Genomic DNA, 17,457 nt, shown 5'->3' with positions numbered 1-17,457 from the left:
GGATATGAGCCCCGCTCAGTCATCACTCCGATAACGAACAGCTCTTATTTTAGTAAAAACATGTCGGGGCCTCAAAGTGGGTCAGCACTGTTTGTCCCTGAAATGTTCAAACCATCAGAAACCAGCTCAGCCTGACTCGACCTCCAAGTTTCAGCCTTGTCCCACTTTCATCAGACAGAAATGTTTCCTCGTCCAATCATATCATAGACGCGCTGTTTATGATCCGACAGCAGAGTGGACATGAATACGTGACGTCAGTCAGCGCTCGGTGGATCAGGGTCAGGACGGGTCTGAGGCTGCTTTCATGTTGTGTTGAAGGTCCAATAATTACCGGTTTGTGAAGTGTAAATAACGTTCACGTCAGCGTCCGTGTCATCGCTGTAATTGAAGATGTCACCCAGCAGATATCGTCGTTGTTCTGGCTGCTGATTGCTCCACATGATTGGCTGTGATTGGAGTATTTTTTATTCTTTATATTCATATTTATTCCAGTTTGTTTTCCTTCAACTGTGAAGACGGACGTCTCAGAGACTACGTCCAGGTTTTAGACAGTCTGCGGGGACGTCACGGAGACTACGTCCAGGTTTTAGACAGTCTGCGGGGACGTCACGGAGACTACGTCCAGGTTTTAGACAGTCTGCGGGGACGTCACGGAGACTACGTCCAGGTTTTAGACAGTCTGCGGGGACGTCACGGAGACTACGTCCAGGTTTTAGACAGTCTGCGGGGACGTCACGGAGACTACGTCCAGGTTTTAGACAGTCTGCGGGGACGTCACGGAGACTACGTCCAGGTTTTAGACAGTCTGCGGGGACGTCACGGAGACTACGTCCAGGTTTTAGACAGTCTGCGGGGACGTCACGGAGACTACGTCCAGGTTTTAGACAGTCTGCGGGGACGTCACGGAGACTACGTCCAGGTTTTAGACAGTCTGCGGGGACGTCACGGAGACTACGTCCAGGTTTTAGACAGTCTGCAGGGACGTCACGGAGACTACGTCCAGGTTTTAGACAGTCTGCAGGGACGTCACGGAGACTACGTCCAGGTTTTAGACAGTCTGCGGGGACGTCACGGAGACTACGTCCAGGTTTTAGACAGTCTGCGGGGACGTCTCAGAGACTAAGTCCAGGTTTCAGACCTGGTTGTCAGGGACAATGACGCTGGCTCTCAGGTCAGTGAACTGAGACTGATTCCAGCTGATGGCTCTTCTCACACCTGAAGCCAGGTTACAGCAGGTGAGCGCGAGCTGCTTCTTGCTGTTCCGTCTCTTCCACGCAGCAGAAATAAACAGCATGATAATAATCATCTCCTTCATTCTGTCACTGCTCTCAGATCATTATTGCATCATTTCATTGACAAACAGCTGCTACAACATCTTGCATGTCTCTGGAAGGACGCCGACTACGCCGACATCATCATCATGAATCTGCATCTTCATCTCAAACAATCATGATCCACTGGAGTTATAGATTAAACCAGCCAAGTCGGCGTCCTTCGGCGAGGCTATCAGAGCGCTGGCAGCTTCCCCTCAGCGTCTGCAGCGTCCTCTGCCTCCATGCTTTCTTCTCTCGGACCTTCTGCCTGTGCTTCTCTCTGCTGACGTTGAGCATCTCAGAGTGTTTATGCTGCTGGAATTTCATGAGTACTGCTTAAGTGACTGAGCGCCAAATAGTTTCAAACAGTTTCTCTCTTTTCTTTCATACTTTCTCAGAGCTACGGTTTGAAACAGGTAGAATATAATCAAGATAATATAAGAATATAATCACACTGAATGCTGGACAGCAGAGACAGCACGGACGGCTTGACCTGAGCACCCACAGTGAAGGTGTTGGGCGCCTGCACTTGTAGTAGTAGAACTTAGAAATGTAAATATAACTGTGTGAAAACTTAGAAGACTTTTTTGAAATATATAAAAGTTCGAAGATCTGTGACATGATGGAGTGAGAACAGTAATAAAGGGTTTTTAAAAAATGCACTAAGGTACATTGATGTATTCTCCAGGACAGTAATCAGACTCACGTTGCCAACTGTAGCTGCTGTTAGCTCAGTTTGTACCACCAGGAAGAACAGGAGGAGGTCATCGGGCCGGGGCGCTGACGGGGGAATGCTGACAGGGAGCAGAGCCGGTGTCGTGCCAGAACCGGAGCAATGAATCCAGGCTCAGCAGCCTCTGTGGACATCATGGCAGAGGAGAAGAGAGCGAGCGGCCCATTGCTCGTGAACAAGACCCTGAGATCCCTGAACCCTGTGACGGTTGGAGGCTCTGCTCAGGTTCATCTGGCCTCAGGCAAACATACAAGATCAACATCTGTTACCATGGTAACCGGCACTGTGTTTATAATCCATAAAATTAATCTGAAACTAAAAATCAAACCAAAATGTGACTTTGATCAAAAATCAGGCCGCCATCTTTGAAGTACCCGACGCTGACCCATAGTGACGAAGCGGCGCCATCGGGGTCATGTGACGCTGTGAATGGATGTGTGTTCGGCTCCCAGCTGCTCGTCAGTACGAACAGACACAGATGCTCTCTAATCAGATCTGCATGTAAACGCAGCGGAGCCGTCCTGCCGTCCATGAAAAGAAGTCTTTTTAATTGCTTTTGTGTAATTTGTGTTTTTGTTTTGCAGCCTGATGTTTGGGGAGCGTAGGTGTCCCTGAAGATTACATGTGAAAATAAACACTGACAAATTCATTATGTTGATTTGAGTCACGTCAATTTTGTGGCAGTTTGATGAAAATATTTGTATTTTTCTCTCCGGATCATCGTTTATGTCAGAGTCAGCTCGTCAACACAGAAACATAAAGAACGAGCTGCAGTTCCTCTAACGTCCACCTGAGGCTGGCTCCAGCAGTGAGTCAGTCTCCATAAGTCCCCATGTCCAAATGTCCAACTTCACAGCAGAAATAAACATGTTTACAGCCTGGTACAAAAAACAGTTTTGGTCTCTGTAGCTAATTTCCCCGTTCATGACAACTGTACTGAGGGTGAATTTATATACAACTCACCTGTTCACATTATATTAAGGCTTAAAGTTATGCAGGGTTAAGAGCGTGGGCGCTTTGATTGACAGGTGGGTGTCGTCGTGCCGGGCGCAGTTTGGTCGAGCATGAAAACGACTTGGTGTCGGGGTCAGGGTTAAAAAAAGAAGAAGACTGACGCCTTCTTCATTTTCATATTTTTGATTTTGGTCTGAACGTCTGAAGTCAGATCTCCTAAATTGTGTTTGGATGTTTCATTTCTTTAATATTTCTCACTGATCATGTCAGAAACATGTTTCATCTCTGTAGCCGTGCGGAGACACTTTCAGAGCTCAGGAGCAAATAACCGTACTGACTCTCCAAAATAAAGGTCTGAGTGCGCGGGGTCTCCGGAGGTCTCTGCAGTGATGGAGTTGATGTATTTTAAGTATTCACAGATAAAAGCAACAGCGCAGGAATTGCTTTTATTCCCTGGCGGTGTCTGCCTCCCTTCTGTCAGCTCTAATTATACAGCAGTCAGAGCGTCAATCGCGGACTCTCAGAAACACATTTAAAAGCTGGACTGTATCCATAACTACCACCCAGACTGCATGTGTCAGGAAATATTTATACGTGTGAGTGAAATAGCTCCTGTCAAGACTGCGGGTCGAGATAAAGGTGAAAAATAATGTGCACACAGGGAGTGGAGGATAGACAGGCAGCCGGGCTATCAATCAAGAACAGACAGGCAGACAGGTAGATAGACGGAGGGAGGCAGGTAGACAGTCCTCGCGGGTCTCACTATGCAGAAAAGCTGCAGGACCACGAGGGTGGTGTTCACAAAGTTAAAAGAGAAAACCTAATTAATGTTATCTGAACGTCCCCGTGGAGGAGAGGCGAAATTAAATTCAATTAAATGAGTGCAGCTCTGCGGAGGTCCACGCTCTGTAACCGACACACTCACAGGTGTGTTCTCCTGGAGCTGCGTGTGAAAATGTCATTCATGGAAAAAATGTCAGCGCTCACATAATTATGGAAGAACGCCGTGTGCTTGTGTAACAGTGTGTTGTTGTGTGTTCACTGCTGTTCATGACGAGTCCGTGGATTCCCATCTGCAGCAGTCAGACCAACACCGCCTGAAGGCTCCATCACACCTGGTGACCTGCACACCTCCACCGTACGACACAGGCTGTCAAAGATGGACTTTATAATTGTTGGAGATTCTATCGTTAAATTCCTAATGGCATCACTTCCTGTTGCACAGGAGCTTCTGCTTATTATGGAACATGTTCTCTGCCTCCATGTCTCAGTTTGTTAGCTGCTGTTAGTGAGTGAGGAGAGAGAGAGCGAGCAAGAAGCCGCCGGACAAGAGTAAATGTGGGACTGACTTTTAGTGGTTGGTGAGAGCTTGGTGAAATAAAAGGCTGAAAGACAGACGCCGAGCTGGGCTGACTGCTGCTGGACTAGGCAGTGAGATCAGCTGCTGCTGTAGGTTCTGGTTCTGGTTCTGGGCTGACTGCTGCTGGACTAGTCAGTGATATCAGCTGCTGCTGGTTCTGGTTCTGGTTCTGGGCTGACTGCTGCTGGACTAGTCAGTGATATCAGCTGCTGCTGGGGACCTGGTTGGTGTTTCACCTCCCGCCCACGATGCTTTGACACTGTGCAGGATTCACAGTTACACGTGTACTAAACTTCAGAAATCTATTGTGAACTTTACAAACTCTCATTCCAGTGATATTATGTTGCGACCACATGACCGCAGGCTTGTTGTGTTTCCTGTGAGTAACTCTGACGACCTCCAGAAACTTTTAATCCAACGTTCGTGCTGCATAAACAGCCAAAGATCAACAGAATGAAACTTCCAAACTTCCATGTTTGGTCAAAAGTAAATTGTGGATTCAAATTTGATTTAACTTGATCTGAGATTTAATTTTAGATTTAATTAAAACAAAATCTGATTTAGTGGGCGTGATGGGACATGAGTGGATATTAGACCTGCAGAGATCCCCCCAGTAGATGTCTGCATCTTCAGATATAATTACATCTTTATTAAATGAGCCAAGCTGTGTGTAACTGAAAATGACGTGCTGTAAGAGAAGAGAGACGTTACCTCTGCAAAGAATCACGTCTACAGTCAGCTCTTCTCTTTTAAGTCTGCGATCAGTGAATGTGATACAGGCCTGTATGAATTAATGAACTATAATAAGACAAAAGAAATGTGGAGAGCTCGCTGCCTCCAGGTCAGCGTCAGCTGAAAAACTCTTGGAATGAAAAAGATGTCGACTCTGTCTCTGCAGCAGGAAAAGGGCCTCCAGCTAATTAAAGCAAAGGCAGCTGGAAACATCGTGTACCAAAATGATACTTACGTTTAATTAAGTCTGCTGCAACCAACACCGAAACAAGACACTTCAGAGCAGTCGGCTCTAAAAGATTCTCAGCCGTCCCGGTCAGAGCTGAAGGTTCTTCGTTTCTTCTTTCAGATTCTTAAGTCCTGACCAATGAGAGAACTGACGTTGGATCTGTGACGTCAGCCACGTTTAGAAGCTCAAAATATGTCAATCAGTCTTAATGCTGTTTCTGAAGGATGCCACTTGGTTCTGACTGAGTGGTCGAGAGTCCCAGGTATTTACCTGTGTGTGGCTCGTTAGTTAAGGACACCTGTGGGTTGTTAAGGACACCTATGGGTCGTTAGTTAAGGACACCTGTAGGTTGTTAAGGGCACCTGTGGGTCATTAGTTAAGGACACCTGTAGGTTGTTAAGGACACCTGTGGGTCTTTAGTTAAGGGCATCTGTGGGTCGTTAGTTAAGGACACCTGTGGGTCATTAGTTAAAGACACCTGTGGGTCGTTAGTTAAGGGCATCTGTGGCTCGTTAGTTAAGGACACCTGTAGGTTGTTAAGGACACCTGTGGGTCATTAGTTAAGGACACCTGTGGGTCATTAGTTAAGGACACCTGTAGGTTGTTAAAGACACCTGTGGGTCGTTAGTTAAGGACACCTGTGGGTCATTAGTTAAAGACACCTGTAGGTCGTTAGTTAAGGACACTTAAACTCCCCATGTCACAGTCCTGCTGCAGAATATAACAATATATTTTTTATTTTTAAATATATTTAATGATCAATTTAGAGGCAATACAAGTGAAATTAGTTTCATTGGTGTTGGTGGATTCCAGTAGGACGACAGCTGCCACATGCTCTTTTGACGTCTATGCGATCAGATTAGCCACGCCGTTCCTGACTCGGCCCATTTTCTCACTGAGGTCCGATTTCACGCTGAGCCGATGATGAAGTGAATAAAGCAGAAGGACGAGCGTCTCTTCAGCTCCATTTAAAAGACAGCTGGAGAAACAGGAGGTCATTGTGTCTGTAATTATTACTGAAAAGGTGACAAACGACTCATTCAAATCACTGACCAGATGTTAAAGTCAGACAGACGAGGACGTGGCATCATCCTTTTAATGTTTCCTTTGTCGGCTTGGTTTCTGGATACCTTAGATTCTGGATTTGGACTTGATTGAGATGACGAGTAGTTGAGAAATGATCTTTTCTTTTTCATGGAAGAAAAATGGAACAAAACTGACCATGCATGAAAAGACTTGATGTTTCTCCTCCAGCTGGGATTCAATCAGTGACAGCAACAGATCGAGAGCAGCGTCTTTAACATGAGTTATATAATATAAAGACTATCAACACAAAGTGTGATACAATACAAGATAATAATGCAAAGATCAAATTAAAGCAGCTACATACGGAAAATAAGAGTGGGAGTTATGTATCATATAGACCTTATTATATATACCTGACATTTTAAATATGGATTATTGATGTATGTGTGCTCCTCTGTGTGAAGGTGAATAAATTAATGATGAATATTAGAACAGAGAATATGAAAAAAGATGATTTTTCATCTCAAATAAAAACATTTAAATGCTCAAATGTAATATTTACTGATTAAATTACAGCAATCTGACACGAACTGTGACGTTACAGTAAAATATGTTTTCTGTAAGACAGACAGAAGATAATGTTAGGTGGTTGCTGCTGACAGATTCACTGCATTCAAACAGTTTTCCCGACCTTCAGAGAGCGTTAGCAGGGCAGCAGTGATCTGCGTTCATGATGTAACAGGTGATCGTATTATGACTGGCTGAAAGAATGTTATGAAGAGTTTTTAAAACATCTTTGTCGACTCGTTTTTCAGCTGATCACTGATGTGATGTACATGTAAGTCACCAGTTTATCCAACACATTGTTGACCTTTTGAATACATTGTATTCTGTGTTTCTCTTTGAGAAATATTACAGTTAAAACTTGTTTTTATCTTGCAGCTGTGCACGGTTTGGTAGTAATTTATGTCTTGTTTCTTTTCAAGGTTTCTCTGAGTTCTGAGTTTTTGTTTTGAATGTTCATGGTTAAAAATGTCAGATTTACGTCAGGGACAGGGACAGAACTGTACGAACATGTCAGACTCTGAACCACTTTGTGTGTGTGAGAGGATCTCTTTCCTTTTAACTCAAATACTTAAACTTGTGTGGTACTTGTACTTCTCACTTCTCACTGGAATGTCCCCCATCATCATACCATAAACCTCAGTGTGGTATTTATTCAGTTTAGTGTTTATATGTGTGGCATTTATTCAGTTAGCGTTTATATGTGTGGTATTTATTCAGTTTTGTGTTTATATGTGTGGTATTTATTCAGTTAGTGTTTATATGTGTAGTATTTATTCAGTTTGTGTTTATATGTGTGGTATTTATTCAGTTAGTGTTTGCATGTGTGGTATTTATTCAGTTTGTGTTTATATGTGTGGTATTTATTCAGTTTGTGTTTATATGTGTGGTATTTATTCAGTTTAGTGTTTATATGTGTGGTATTAATTCAGTTTGTGTTTATATGTGTGGTATTTAGAGGCTCAGACTACTTGCTGGAGTAGTAAACTGGGTTCTATTACATATTAGGGTCTACTGCTGTGACTGATGGTTTTCCAGGTATTAGTCGGATCTCCATGGAAACAGAGATCAAAACTATTTTTTTAGCTAATTGCTCCAAAATATGAAACATTGAATATAAAATGAGTCTGTTGTTCTCTGTGATCTCATTGGCTGATTATGACTCATGCATTCATGTAAAGCAGGAGTTCACTAATGTTTTTGTTACATTCAGCCACGTCGTCGCCGTAATAAGCAGCCGTACAAACCGCCTGGCACGACTCTCAGCTTCATTATAATTCACTCTGCTTTTCCTGCACATGCTGCCTCGATCTGCTTGAAATCGTAGCCTGCAGCAGAGCTTCAGCTGCTGCCAGATTTCAAACACGGACACTGGAGGAGTTTTTACAGCCGCCGTGGTTTGGCTGTTAAACAATCACCTTTAAATCACAAGACACTGAGGAGGCGGCAGGACCCCCAAAGAACAAACAGTACACAGGTGTGGGCGACCCAGATGCTTCCTGCAAAGTGACAGGACGCGCAGCAGGTTGGAGCTTTTCTATCAGAACACGTCATCACTGTGCAAAAGCACGACTGGAGAACTTTATTCAAACTGGATCAGATGTTACTGATGTCCTCCGACGGCTCAGCTTCAACTCTCTGTGATTTACACACTCTACGATGGACAGATTGAAGTAGTGAACCGCTAACTGCATATTTACAGCCACTGGATCACATGTAACCAAGCCACCACTCTATCATATAACTAGAGATGATATCCATCTGTCTGTTTCCATGCTTCTTCTTATGAGGGTCGCAAGGGGCTGCAGCCAATCCCAGAAGACAGTGGGTGAGAGGTGGGGTACGCCATGGACAGACAGAGTCACCAGTTGACCTACATGTGTTTGGACTGTGGGAGGAAGCCAGAGAATCCGGAGAGAACCCGCAAAGACACGAGAAGAACACAGGAGACTGGAGAAGTTCTAGATGGTCTACGAAGCGTGCGGTCCCAATGACCGTCGTGGTAGTTTAAATGTCAAATGTTAAATATTATTTCATTTAATGTGACGTCCAGCCTGATTTCTGTTTGATTTGTTCATTTTTAAAAGATTCACATGAGCGAGAAACAAATGTTTTAGATGCTTTGCTTTGCTCAGAGGAAGATGTGGACGCAGTCTGCTGGGAAATCACAGTTCCAGCAGGATGAAGTGTCAGAGAGCTGCACGATCAGCCTCTTCCTCATCGCTCATCACTCCTCCACCTTTAAACTCTTTCTCCTTGCAGCGGCACAAACCTGAACCTCCTGCAACGCCGACCTCTTTTACCTTGGTTGTCTTGGTGCTAATTCAATTACAGCCACCACTAGAAAAGGCAATTATAATTAACACTGATTAATGAGGTGAAGTCAGTGGATTCATCAGCGATAGAGTGATTGGACAACATTAGCAGAGGACAATTACGGAGCCGCAGAACGAGCCGGGTCACACCCACCATCATCAGAGGAGCTCTGCTCTGTGCTGACGAATCGGGCAGAGGTTAATATTCTGAGTCCAGGTGAACAAACAGGTGTGTGTGTGTGTGTGTGTGTGTGTGTGTGTGTGTGTGTGAATAATGTGAGACACTCAAAGATGAACGCTGTCTACCGACCACATATCATATTTTATGACATGCATATACCTAAGTACAGCTGCTGTGACTCAGAGCATACATGCAGCCTGTAGTTTGTTTCTTGTGGCAGGAACAGAAGAAGGACGACATGTTGCAGGTGTATTCAGTCGGTCTCTCTTTAAGCTGGAAGCTTAAATTTAATGTTCTGTGAGAGCTGCTGAGCCAGCTGACCACCGTCTGATGATACGTTCAGTTTGAGATGTTTGTCCGGCAGCAGAGCTCATGATGTCACATTTACCAACAGAGATCAGTGTCACAGAGCAGCTGAAGCACAAACACACCTGACCAGCCACACACACCGTCATTTACCTGTTATTATTACGCCTCTATCCACAGGAGTCACTCATCCAGTACAGGTAAGTATCTCACCAGCAGCAGCTGATATCACTGACTAGTCCAGCAGCAGTCAGCCCAGAACCAGAACCAGAACCAGAACCAGACCCAGCAGCAGCTGATCTCACTGACTAGTCCAGCAGCAGTCAGCCCAGAACCAGAACCAGAACCTACAGCAGCAGCAGATATCACTGCCTAGTCCAGCAGCAGTCAGCCCAGCTCGGCGTCTGTCTTTCAGCCTTTTATTTCACCAAGCTCTCACCAACCACTAAAAGTCAGTCCCACATTTACTCTTGTCCGGCGGCTTCTTGCTCGCTCACTCTCTCCTTTTCTCTTCTTAGCTTCCTCCGTCAGCGTCCTCTTCACTCTCTGCTCCTCTGCCATCATGTCCATAGAGGCTGCTGAGCCCGGTTAAATTGCCTGCTTGCCCGGCTCCTGTTCTGGCACGACACTGACTCCACTCCCCGTCAACATTCCTCCGTGCTCTGGGCCTGTAAACCTCCTCTTCTTCTTTCCTGTGGTCCAAACACAACAACAGCAGACGACAAATTGAGCTAACATGAGCTAACAGCAGCTGCAGTTGGCAGCAGCTTACTGTCTTTAACCCATAACAATGATTGATGACGATTGATTCAACATTTTAAATGTTTGTTCTCGTTTGTTAAAGTCTTTTCTTGTTGAACCACGTTAACAATGACTGATATCTGTGAATGCTTTTAGCGTCGTGATGTGAGAAGACTGATTCAGGATAATTTTTTTCTTTACGTGCAGCTTGTGTTGACTCCAGGTTCACCTGCTGAGTATTTAATAGCTAAATTAACTAAATTAACTAAATTAGCTGCAATTTAAAAGCTAAGAAAGCATTGAGAGAAGGAGCCGGTCTGAAGTACGAGTTTGACACAGAGCTGACGATTCACAAACGATGTCAAAGATTTTCTCCTTTTTCTGTTTCACAGAATGAAGATATGTGTTTGAACTGTTGGCCGGACAAAATGAGACATCTGAAGACATTTTTATCACATTTACAGACCAAACAATGAAAAACTACTACGTCCAGGTTTAGACAGTCTGCGGGGACGTCATAGAGACTACGTCCAGGTTTAGACAGTCTGCGGGGACGTCACAGAGACTACGTCCAGGTTTTAGACGGTCTGCGGGGAGGTCACAGAGACTACGTCCAGGTTTTAGACAGTGCTGCAGGGCACGTCACAGAGACTAGTCCAGGTTTTAGACAGTCTGGCGAGGACTGTCACAGAAGACGAGACGTTCCAGGTTTAGACATCAGTCTGCGGGACTCACAGAGACTACGTCCAGGTTTTAGGACAGTCCTGTGGACGTCAACGAGAGACTACGTCCAGGTTTTAGAACAGTCTGCGGGGAACGTCACAGAGACTACGTCCAGGTTTTAGACAGTCTGCGGGGACGTCATAGAGACTACGTCCAGGTTTAGACAGTCTGCGGGACGTTCAGAGACTACGTCCAGGGTTTTAGACAGTCTGCGGGGACGTCGAGACTACGTCAGGTTTAGACATCTGGGGGAGTCACAGAGATCATGTCCAGATTTTAGACAGTCTGCGAGGACGTCATAGAGACTACGTCCAGGTTTTTAGGAGACAGTCTGCGGGGGACTCATAGAGAACTGACGTCCAGGTTTTAGACAGTATGCAGGGGAGTCTACAGAGACTGAGACGGTACAGGGTTTAGACAGTCTGCGGGGACGTCATAATGAGAGACTACGTCCAGTTTTAGACAGTTCCTGCGGGGGACTCAGGAGACTACGTCCAGGTTTTAGACAGTCTGCGGGGGACGTCACGGAGACTACGTCCAGGGTTTAGACAGTTGCTGTGGAGACGATACAGAGACTACGTCCAGGTTTTAGACAGTCTGCGGGGACGTCTCACGGAGGAACTACGTCCAGGTTTTAGACAGTCGCGGGGACGTCCAGAGACTTACGTCCAGGTTTTAGACAGTCTGCGGGGACGTCACAGAGACTACGTCCAGGTTTGAGACAGTCTGTGGGGACGTCACGGAGAACTACGTCCAGGTTTTAGACAGTCGCGGGGACGTCGTCAGAGACTACGTCCAGGGTTTAAGACAGTCTGAGGGTACGCATCACACGAAGACTAACTAGAGTCTTTAGACGGTCTGTCGGGGACGGCACGGAGATACGTTCCATGTTTTAGACAGTCTGCGGGGACGTCCAACAGAACTACGTCCAGTTTTAGACAGTCTGCGGGGACGTCACAGAGACTACGTCCAGGTTTTAGACAGTCTGCGGGGACATCACGGAGACTACGTCCAGGTTTTAGACAGTCTGCGGGGACGTCACGGAGACTACGTCCAGGTTTTAGACAGTCTGCGGGGACGTCACGGAGACTACGTCCAGGTTTTAAAACTCAGGGATAAATAGTCAAAATAAATATTTTAAGTAAAAGTGAAAAAACAGATTAATAAACATCAAACTTTATCTGAATGTGTCCCTCTGCTCTCGCCGTACTTTGTCCTTTCACTGTAACTGGCGTTTGTTTCCTTTGATGTCACCGCGCGCTGTATCACCCCGGGTCATCGCGCGGAGTCAGCGCACGCGCGTGGTGCTCGTTAGACACCTGAGAAGAGAGAGTGTGTGTGTGTGTGTGTGTGTGTGTGTGTGGTGTGTGTGTGTGTGTGTGTGTGTGTGTGTGTGTGTGTGTGTGTGTGTTGGGGGGAGGAGGCTGTGTCTCGGTTTTCCTCAGTGGTCGCACGCGCTCCTCGGTACGCTGTAGGAGACACGAGCGGACGCACGAGGCAGCCGGAGTGGATTAAGAGGGAGACGCGCGTGCCATTACGCACCGAGCAGCTCCGGTGTGGAGCACGCGGATTTAACGGGTCCCACAGATGCGCGTTATTTTCACCATCATCATAATTATCAGTGTCGGTGACGTTACCGTGAGCGGACAGAGCGGGAAGAGACGAGAGCGGAAGCTGTCTGACGTCCAAACTCCGGTCCCGGTGTCACACCAACCGAACCGAGCGAGCGAGCACCGGGGGAAAGTTGGAGTAACGCGGCGGAGCTCGTGGATGTTTAACGAGGAAAAGTGTTTCCATGTAACCGGATGAACCGTGGATACTCCGACACGCGCTGCTGCACCGGAATATGTGGTCCATAACGGACTCCGTGCGGGTCTGAGTCCACCGAGGAGGCGGAGGAGTAGGAGGTGGGGGTGGAGGTGGTCCAGGCTCTCCCCGTTACACCGTCTCCACGGGTATCTGCTCGCCTCCAACATGTCGCTGTTTACCGGGAGAGAGTGAGAGGCACACCGGGGAGACAGAGCGAGAGAACCGGAGCGGACAGCCCGGGAGACCGACCCTGATCCGTCTGCATGACCTGTGGGATTACCGCCGGACTCGACATGATCCTGATCCACGTCGTCACTTTGCTGCTCGTGCTGGGTGAGTAAACCCGCACGCACGCGCGCACGCACACATCCACAGCTGCACGAGGAGTCAGACTGCATTCAGATGGAGGTCCCGCGTCATTCAAACACTTCACCTGTGCACACACACACACACACACACACACTGCATACAGTCCTACTGTGGAGGGTGGAGGAACTCCGTCACTGCGTTCAGATGAAGTGAAAGAACTCCACCTGTGTTTGATTCAAAGAAGAAAAAATTAATAAACAGATTTTATTTTTTTTTTCCATTTTAAACCAAATCAAACTCTTTGATGTTTCTCTTCATTTATTGGCTGATAGTCTGATGATGTCAGCTGATTGGTCTGAGCTGTCTTTGGTCTGAGGTGGAGCTGTCTTTGGTCTGAGGTGGAGCTGTCTTTGGTCTGAGGTGGAGCTGTTTTTAGTCTGAGGTGGAGCTGTCTTTAGTCTGGTCTGAGGTGGAGCTGTCCTTGGTCTGAGGTGGAGCTGTCTTTGGTCTGAGGTGGAGCTGTCTTTGGTCTGAGGTGGAGCTGTCTTTGGTCTGAGGTGGAGCTGTCTTTGGTCTGAGGTGGAGCTGTCTTTGGTCTGAGGTGGAGCTGTCTTTGGTCTGAGGTGGAGCTGTCTTTGGTCTGAGGTGGAGCTGTCTTTGGTCTGAGGTGGAGCTGTCTTTGGTCTGAGGTGGAGCTGTCTTTGGTCTGAGGTGGAGCTGTCTTTGGTCTGAGGTGGAGCTGTCTTTGGTCTGAGGTGGAGCTGTCTTTGGTCTGAGGTGGAGCTGTCTTTGGTCTGAGGTGGAGCTGTCTTTGGTCTGAGGTGGAGCTGTCTTTGGTCTGAGGTGGAGCTGTCTTTGGTCTGAGGTGGAGCTGTCTTTGGTCTGAGGTGGAGCTGTCTTTGGTCTGAGGTGGAGCTGTCTTTGGTCTGAGGTGGAGCTGTCTTTGGTCTGAGGTGGAGCTGTCTTTGGTCTGAGGTGGAGCTGTCTTTGGTCTGAGGTGGAGCTGTCTTTGGTCTGAGGTGGAGCTGTCTTTGGTCTGAGGTGGAGCTGTCTTTGGTCTGAGGTGGAGCTGTCTTTGGTCTGAGGTGGAGCTGTCTTTGGTCTGAGGTGGAGCTGTCTTTGGTCTGAGGTGGAGCTGTCTTTGGTCTGAGGTGGAGCTGTCTTTGGTCTGAGGTGGAGCTGTCTTTGGTCTGAGGTGGAGCTGTCTTTGGTCTGAGGTGGAGCTGTCTTTGGTCTGAGGTGGAGCTGTCTTTGGTCTGAGGTGGAGCTGTCTTTGGTCTGAGGTGGAGCTGTCTTTGGTCTGAGGTGGAGCTGTCTTTGGTCTGAGGTGGAGCTGTCTTTGGTCTGAGGTGGAGCTGTCTTTGGTCTGAGGTGGAGCTGTCTTTGGTCTGAGGTGGAGCTGTCTTTGGTCTGAGGTGGAGCTGTCTTTGGTCTGAGGTGGAGCTGTCTTTGGTCTGAGGTGGAGCTGTCTTTGGTCTGAGGTGGAGCTGTCTTTGGTCTGAGGTGGAGCTGTCCTTGGTCTGAGGTGGAGCTGTCTTTGGTCTGAGGTGGAGCTGTCTTTGGTCTGAGGTGGAGCTGTCTTTGGTCTGAGGTGGAGCTGTCTTTGGTCTGAGGTGGAGCTGTCTTTGGTCTGAGGTGGAGCTGTCTTTGGTCTGAGGTGGAGCTGTCTTTGGTCTGAGGTGGAGCTGTCTTTGGTCTGAGGTGGAGCTGTCTTTGGTCTGAGGTGGAGCTGTCTTTGGTCTGAGGTGGAGCTGTCTTTGGTCTGAGGTGGAGCTGTCTTTGGTCTGAGGTGGAGCTGTCTTTGGTCTGAGGTGGAGCTGTCTTTGGTCTGAGGTGGAGCTGTCTTTGGTCTGAGGTGGAGCTGTCTTTGGTCTGAGGTGGAGCTGTCTTTGGTCTGAGGTGGAGCTGTCTTTGGTCTGAGGTGGAGCTGTCTTTGGTCTGAGGTGGAGCTGTCTTTGGTCTGAGGTGGAGCTGTCTTTGGTCTGAGGTGGAGCTGTCTTTGGTCTGAGGTGGAGCTGTCTTTGGTCTGAGGTGGAGCTGTCTTTGGTCTGAGGTGGAGCTGTCTTTGGTCTGAGGTGGAGCTGTCTTTGGTCTGAGGTGGAGCTGTCTTTGGTCTGAGGTGGAGCTGTCTTTGGTCTGAGGTGGAGCTGTCTTTGGTCTGAGGTGGAGCTGTCTTTGGTCTGAGGTGGAGCTGTCTTTGGTCTGAGGTGGAGCTGTCTTTGGTCTGAGGTGGAGCTGTCTTTGGTCTGAGGTGGAGCTGTCTTTGGTCTGAGGTGGAGCTGTCTTTGGTCTGAGGTGGAGCTGTCTTTGGTCTGAGGTGGAGCTGTCTTTGGTCTGAGGTGGAGCTGTCTTTGGTCTGAGGTGGAGCTGTCTTTGGTCTGAGGTGGAGCTGTCTTTGGTCTGAGGTGGAGCTGTCTTTGGTCTGAGGTGGAGCTGTCTTTGGTCTGAGGTGGAGCTGTCTTTGGTCTGAGGTGGAGCTGTCTTTGGTCTGAGGTGGAGCTGTCTTTGGTCTGAGGTGGAGCTGTCTTTGGTCTGAGGTGGAGCTGTCTTTGGTCTGAGGTGGAGCTGTCTTTGGTCTGAGGTGGAGCTGTCTTTGGTCTGAGGTGGAGCTGTCTTTGGTCTGAGGTGGAGCTGTCTTTGGTCTGAGGTGGAGCTGTCTTTGGTCTGAGGTGGAGCTGTCTTTGGTCTGAGGTGGAGCTGTCTTTGGTCTGAGGTGGAGCTGTCTTTGGTCTGAGGTGGAGCTGTCTTTGGTCTGAGGTGGAGCTGTCTTTGGTCTGAGGTGGAGCTGTCTTTGGTCTGAGGTGGAGCTGTCTTTGGTCTGAGGTGGAGCTGTCTTTGGTCTGAGGTGGAGCTGTCTTTGGTCTGAGGTGGAGCTGTCTTTGGTCTGAGGTGGAGCTGTCTTTGGTCTGAGGTGGAGCTGTCTTTGGTCTGAGGTGGAGCTGTCTTTGGTCTGAGGTGGAGCTGTCTTTGGTCTGAGGTGGAGCTGTCTTTGGTCTGAGGTGGAGCTGTCTTTGGTCTGAGGTGGAGCTGTCTTTGGTCTGAGGTGGAGCTGTCTTTGGTCTGAGGTGGAGCTGTCTTTGGTCTGAGGTGGAGCTGTCTTTGGTCTGAGGTGGAGCTGTCTTTGGTCTGAGGTGGAGCTGTCTTTGGTCTGAGGTGGAGCTGTCTTTGGTCTGAGGTGGAGCTGTCTTTGGTCTGAGGTGGAGCTGTCTTTGGTCTGAGGTGGAGCTGTCTTTGGTCTGAGGTGGAGCTGTCTTTGGTCTGAGGTGGAGCTGTCTTTGGTCTGAGGTGGAGCTGTCTTTGGTCTGAGGTGGAGCTGTCTTTGGTCTGAGGTGGAGCTGTCTTTGGTCTGAGGTGGAGCTGTCTTTGGTCTGAGGTGGAGCTGTCTTTGGTCTGAGGTGGAGCTGTCTTTGGTCTGAGGTGGAGCTATCTTTGGTCTGAGGTGGAGCTGTCCTTGGTCTGAGGTGGAGCTGTCCTTGGTCTGAGGTGGAGCTATCTTTGGTCTGAGGTGGAGCTATCTTTGGTCTGAGGTGGAGCTATCTTTGGTCTGAGGTGGAGCTGTCCTTGGTCTGAGGTGGAGCTGTCCTTGGTCTGAGGTGGTGCTGTCCTGGTCTGGTCACATTTGCTGTGAAGTTGGACATTTGGACATGGGGACTTATGGAGCCAGCCTCAAGTGGACGTTAGAGGAACTACAGTCAGATGAACTGTAACAGTTAACACACTTGCTGTGTGTTGTGGTTCAGTCTTTGGTCTTTTGTCTTTGGGTCTTTGGTCTTTTGTCTTTTGTCTTTGGTCTTTTGTCTTTGGGTCTTTGGTCTTTTGTCTTTTGTCTTTGGTCTTTTGTCTTTGGGTCTTTGGTCTTTTGTCTTTTGTCTTTGGTCTTTTGTCTTTGGGTCTTTGGTCTTTTGTCTTTTGTCTTTGGTCTTTTGTCTTTGGGTCTTTGGTCTTTTGTCTTTTGTCTTTGGTCTTTTGTCTTTGGGTCTTTGGTCTTTTGTCTTTTGTCTTTGGTCTTTTGTCTTTGGGTCTTTGGTCTTTTGTCTTTTGTCTTTGGTCTTTTGTCTTTGGGTCTTTGGTCTTTTGTCTTTTGTCTTTGGTCTTTTGTCTTTGGGTCTTTGGTCTTTTGTCTTTTGTCTTTGGTCTTTTGTCTTTGGGTCTTTGGTCTTTT

General features: G+C 47.6%; 1 protein-coding gene across 1 annotated transcript in view; it reads left to right on the top strand.

The window, feature by feature from the left end:
- The first annotated feature begins 12,582 nt into the window (after positions 1–12,582).
- Positions 12,583–17,457, top strand: part of LOC104937900 (GDNF family receptor alpha-2) — a 42,988-nt gene continuing 38,113 nt past the window's right edge. The window contains exon 1 of the mRNA XM_027281362.1: positions 12,583–13,319. Coding sequence (XP_027137163.1) covers positions 13,250–13,319 — 70 coding nt within the window. The 5' untranslated portion in view covers positions 12,583–13,249. The remainder of the gene's footprint in view (positions 13,320–17,457) is intronic.

This window comes from Larimichthys crocea, chromosome VIII, assembly GCF_000972845.2.
Source record: "Larimichthys crocea isolate SSNF chromosome VIII, L_crocea_2.0, whole genome shotgun sequence".
NCBI classification, from domain to species: domain Eukaryota; kingdom Metazoa; phylum Chordata; class Actinopteri; family Sciaenidae; genus Larimichthys; species Larimichthys crocea.
The sequence above is the reverse complement of the archived record's forward strand: the minus strand, read 5'-3'. Positions and strand labels throughout refer to the sequence as shown.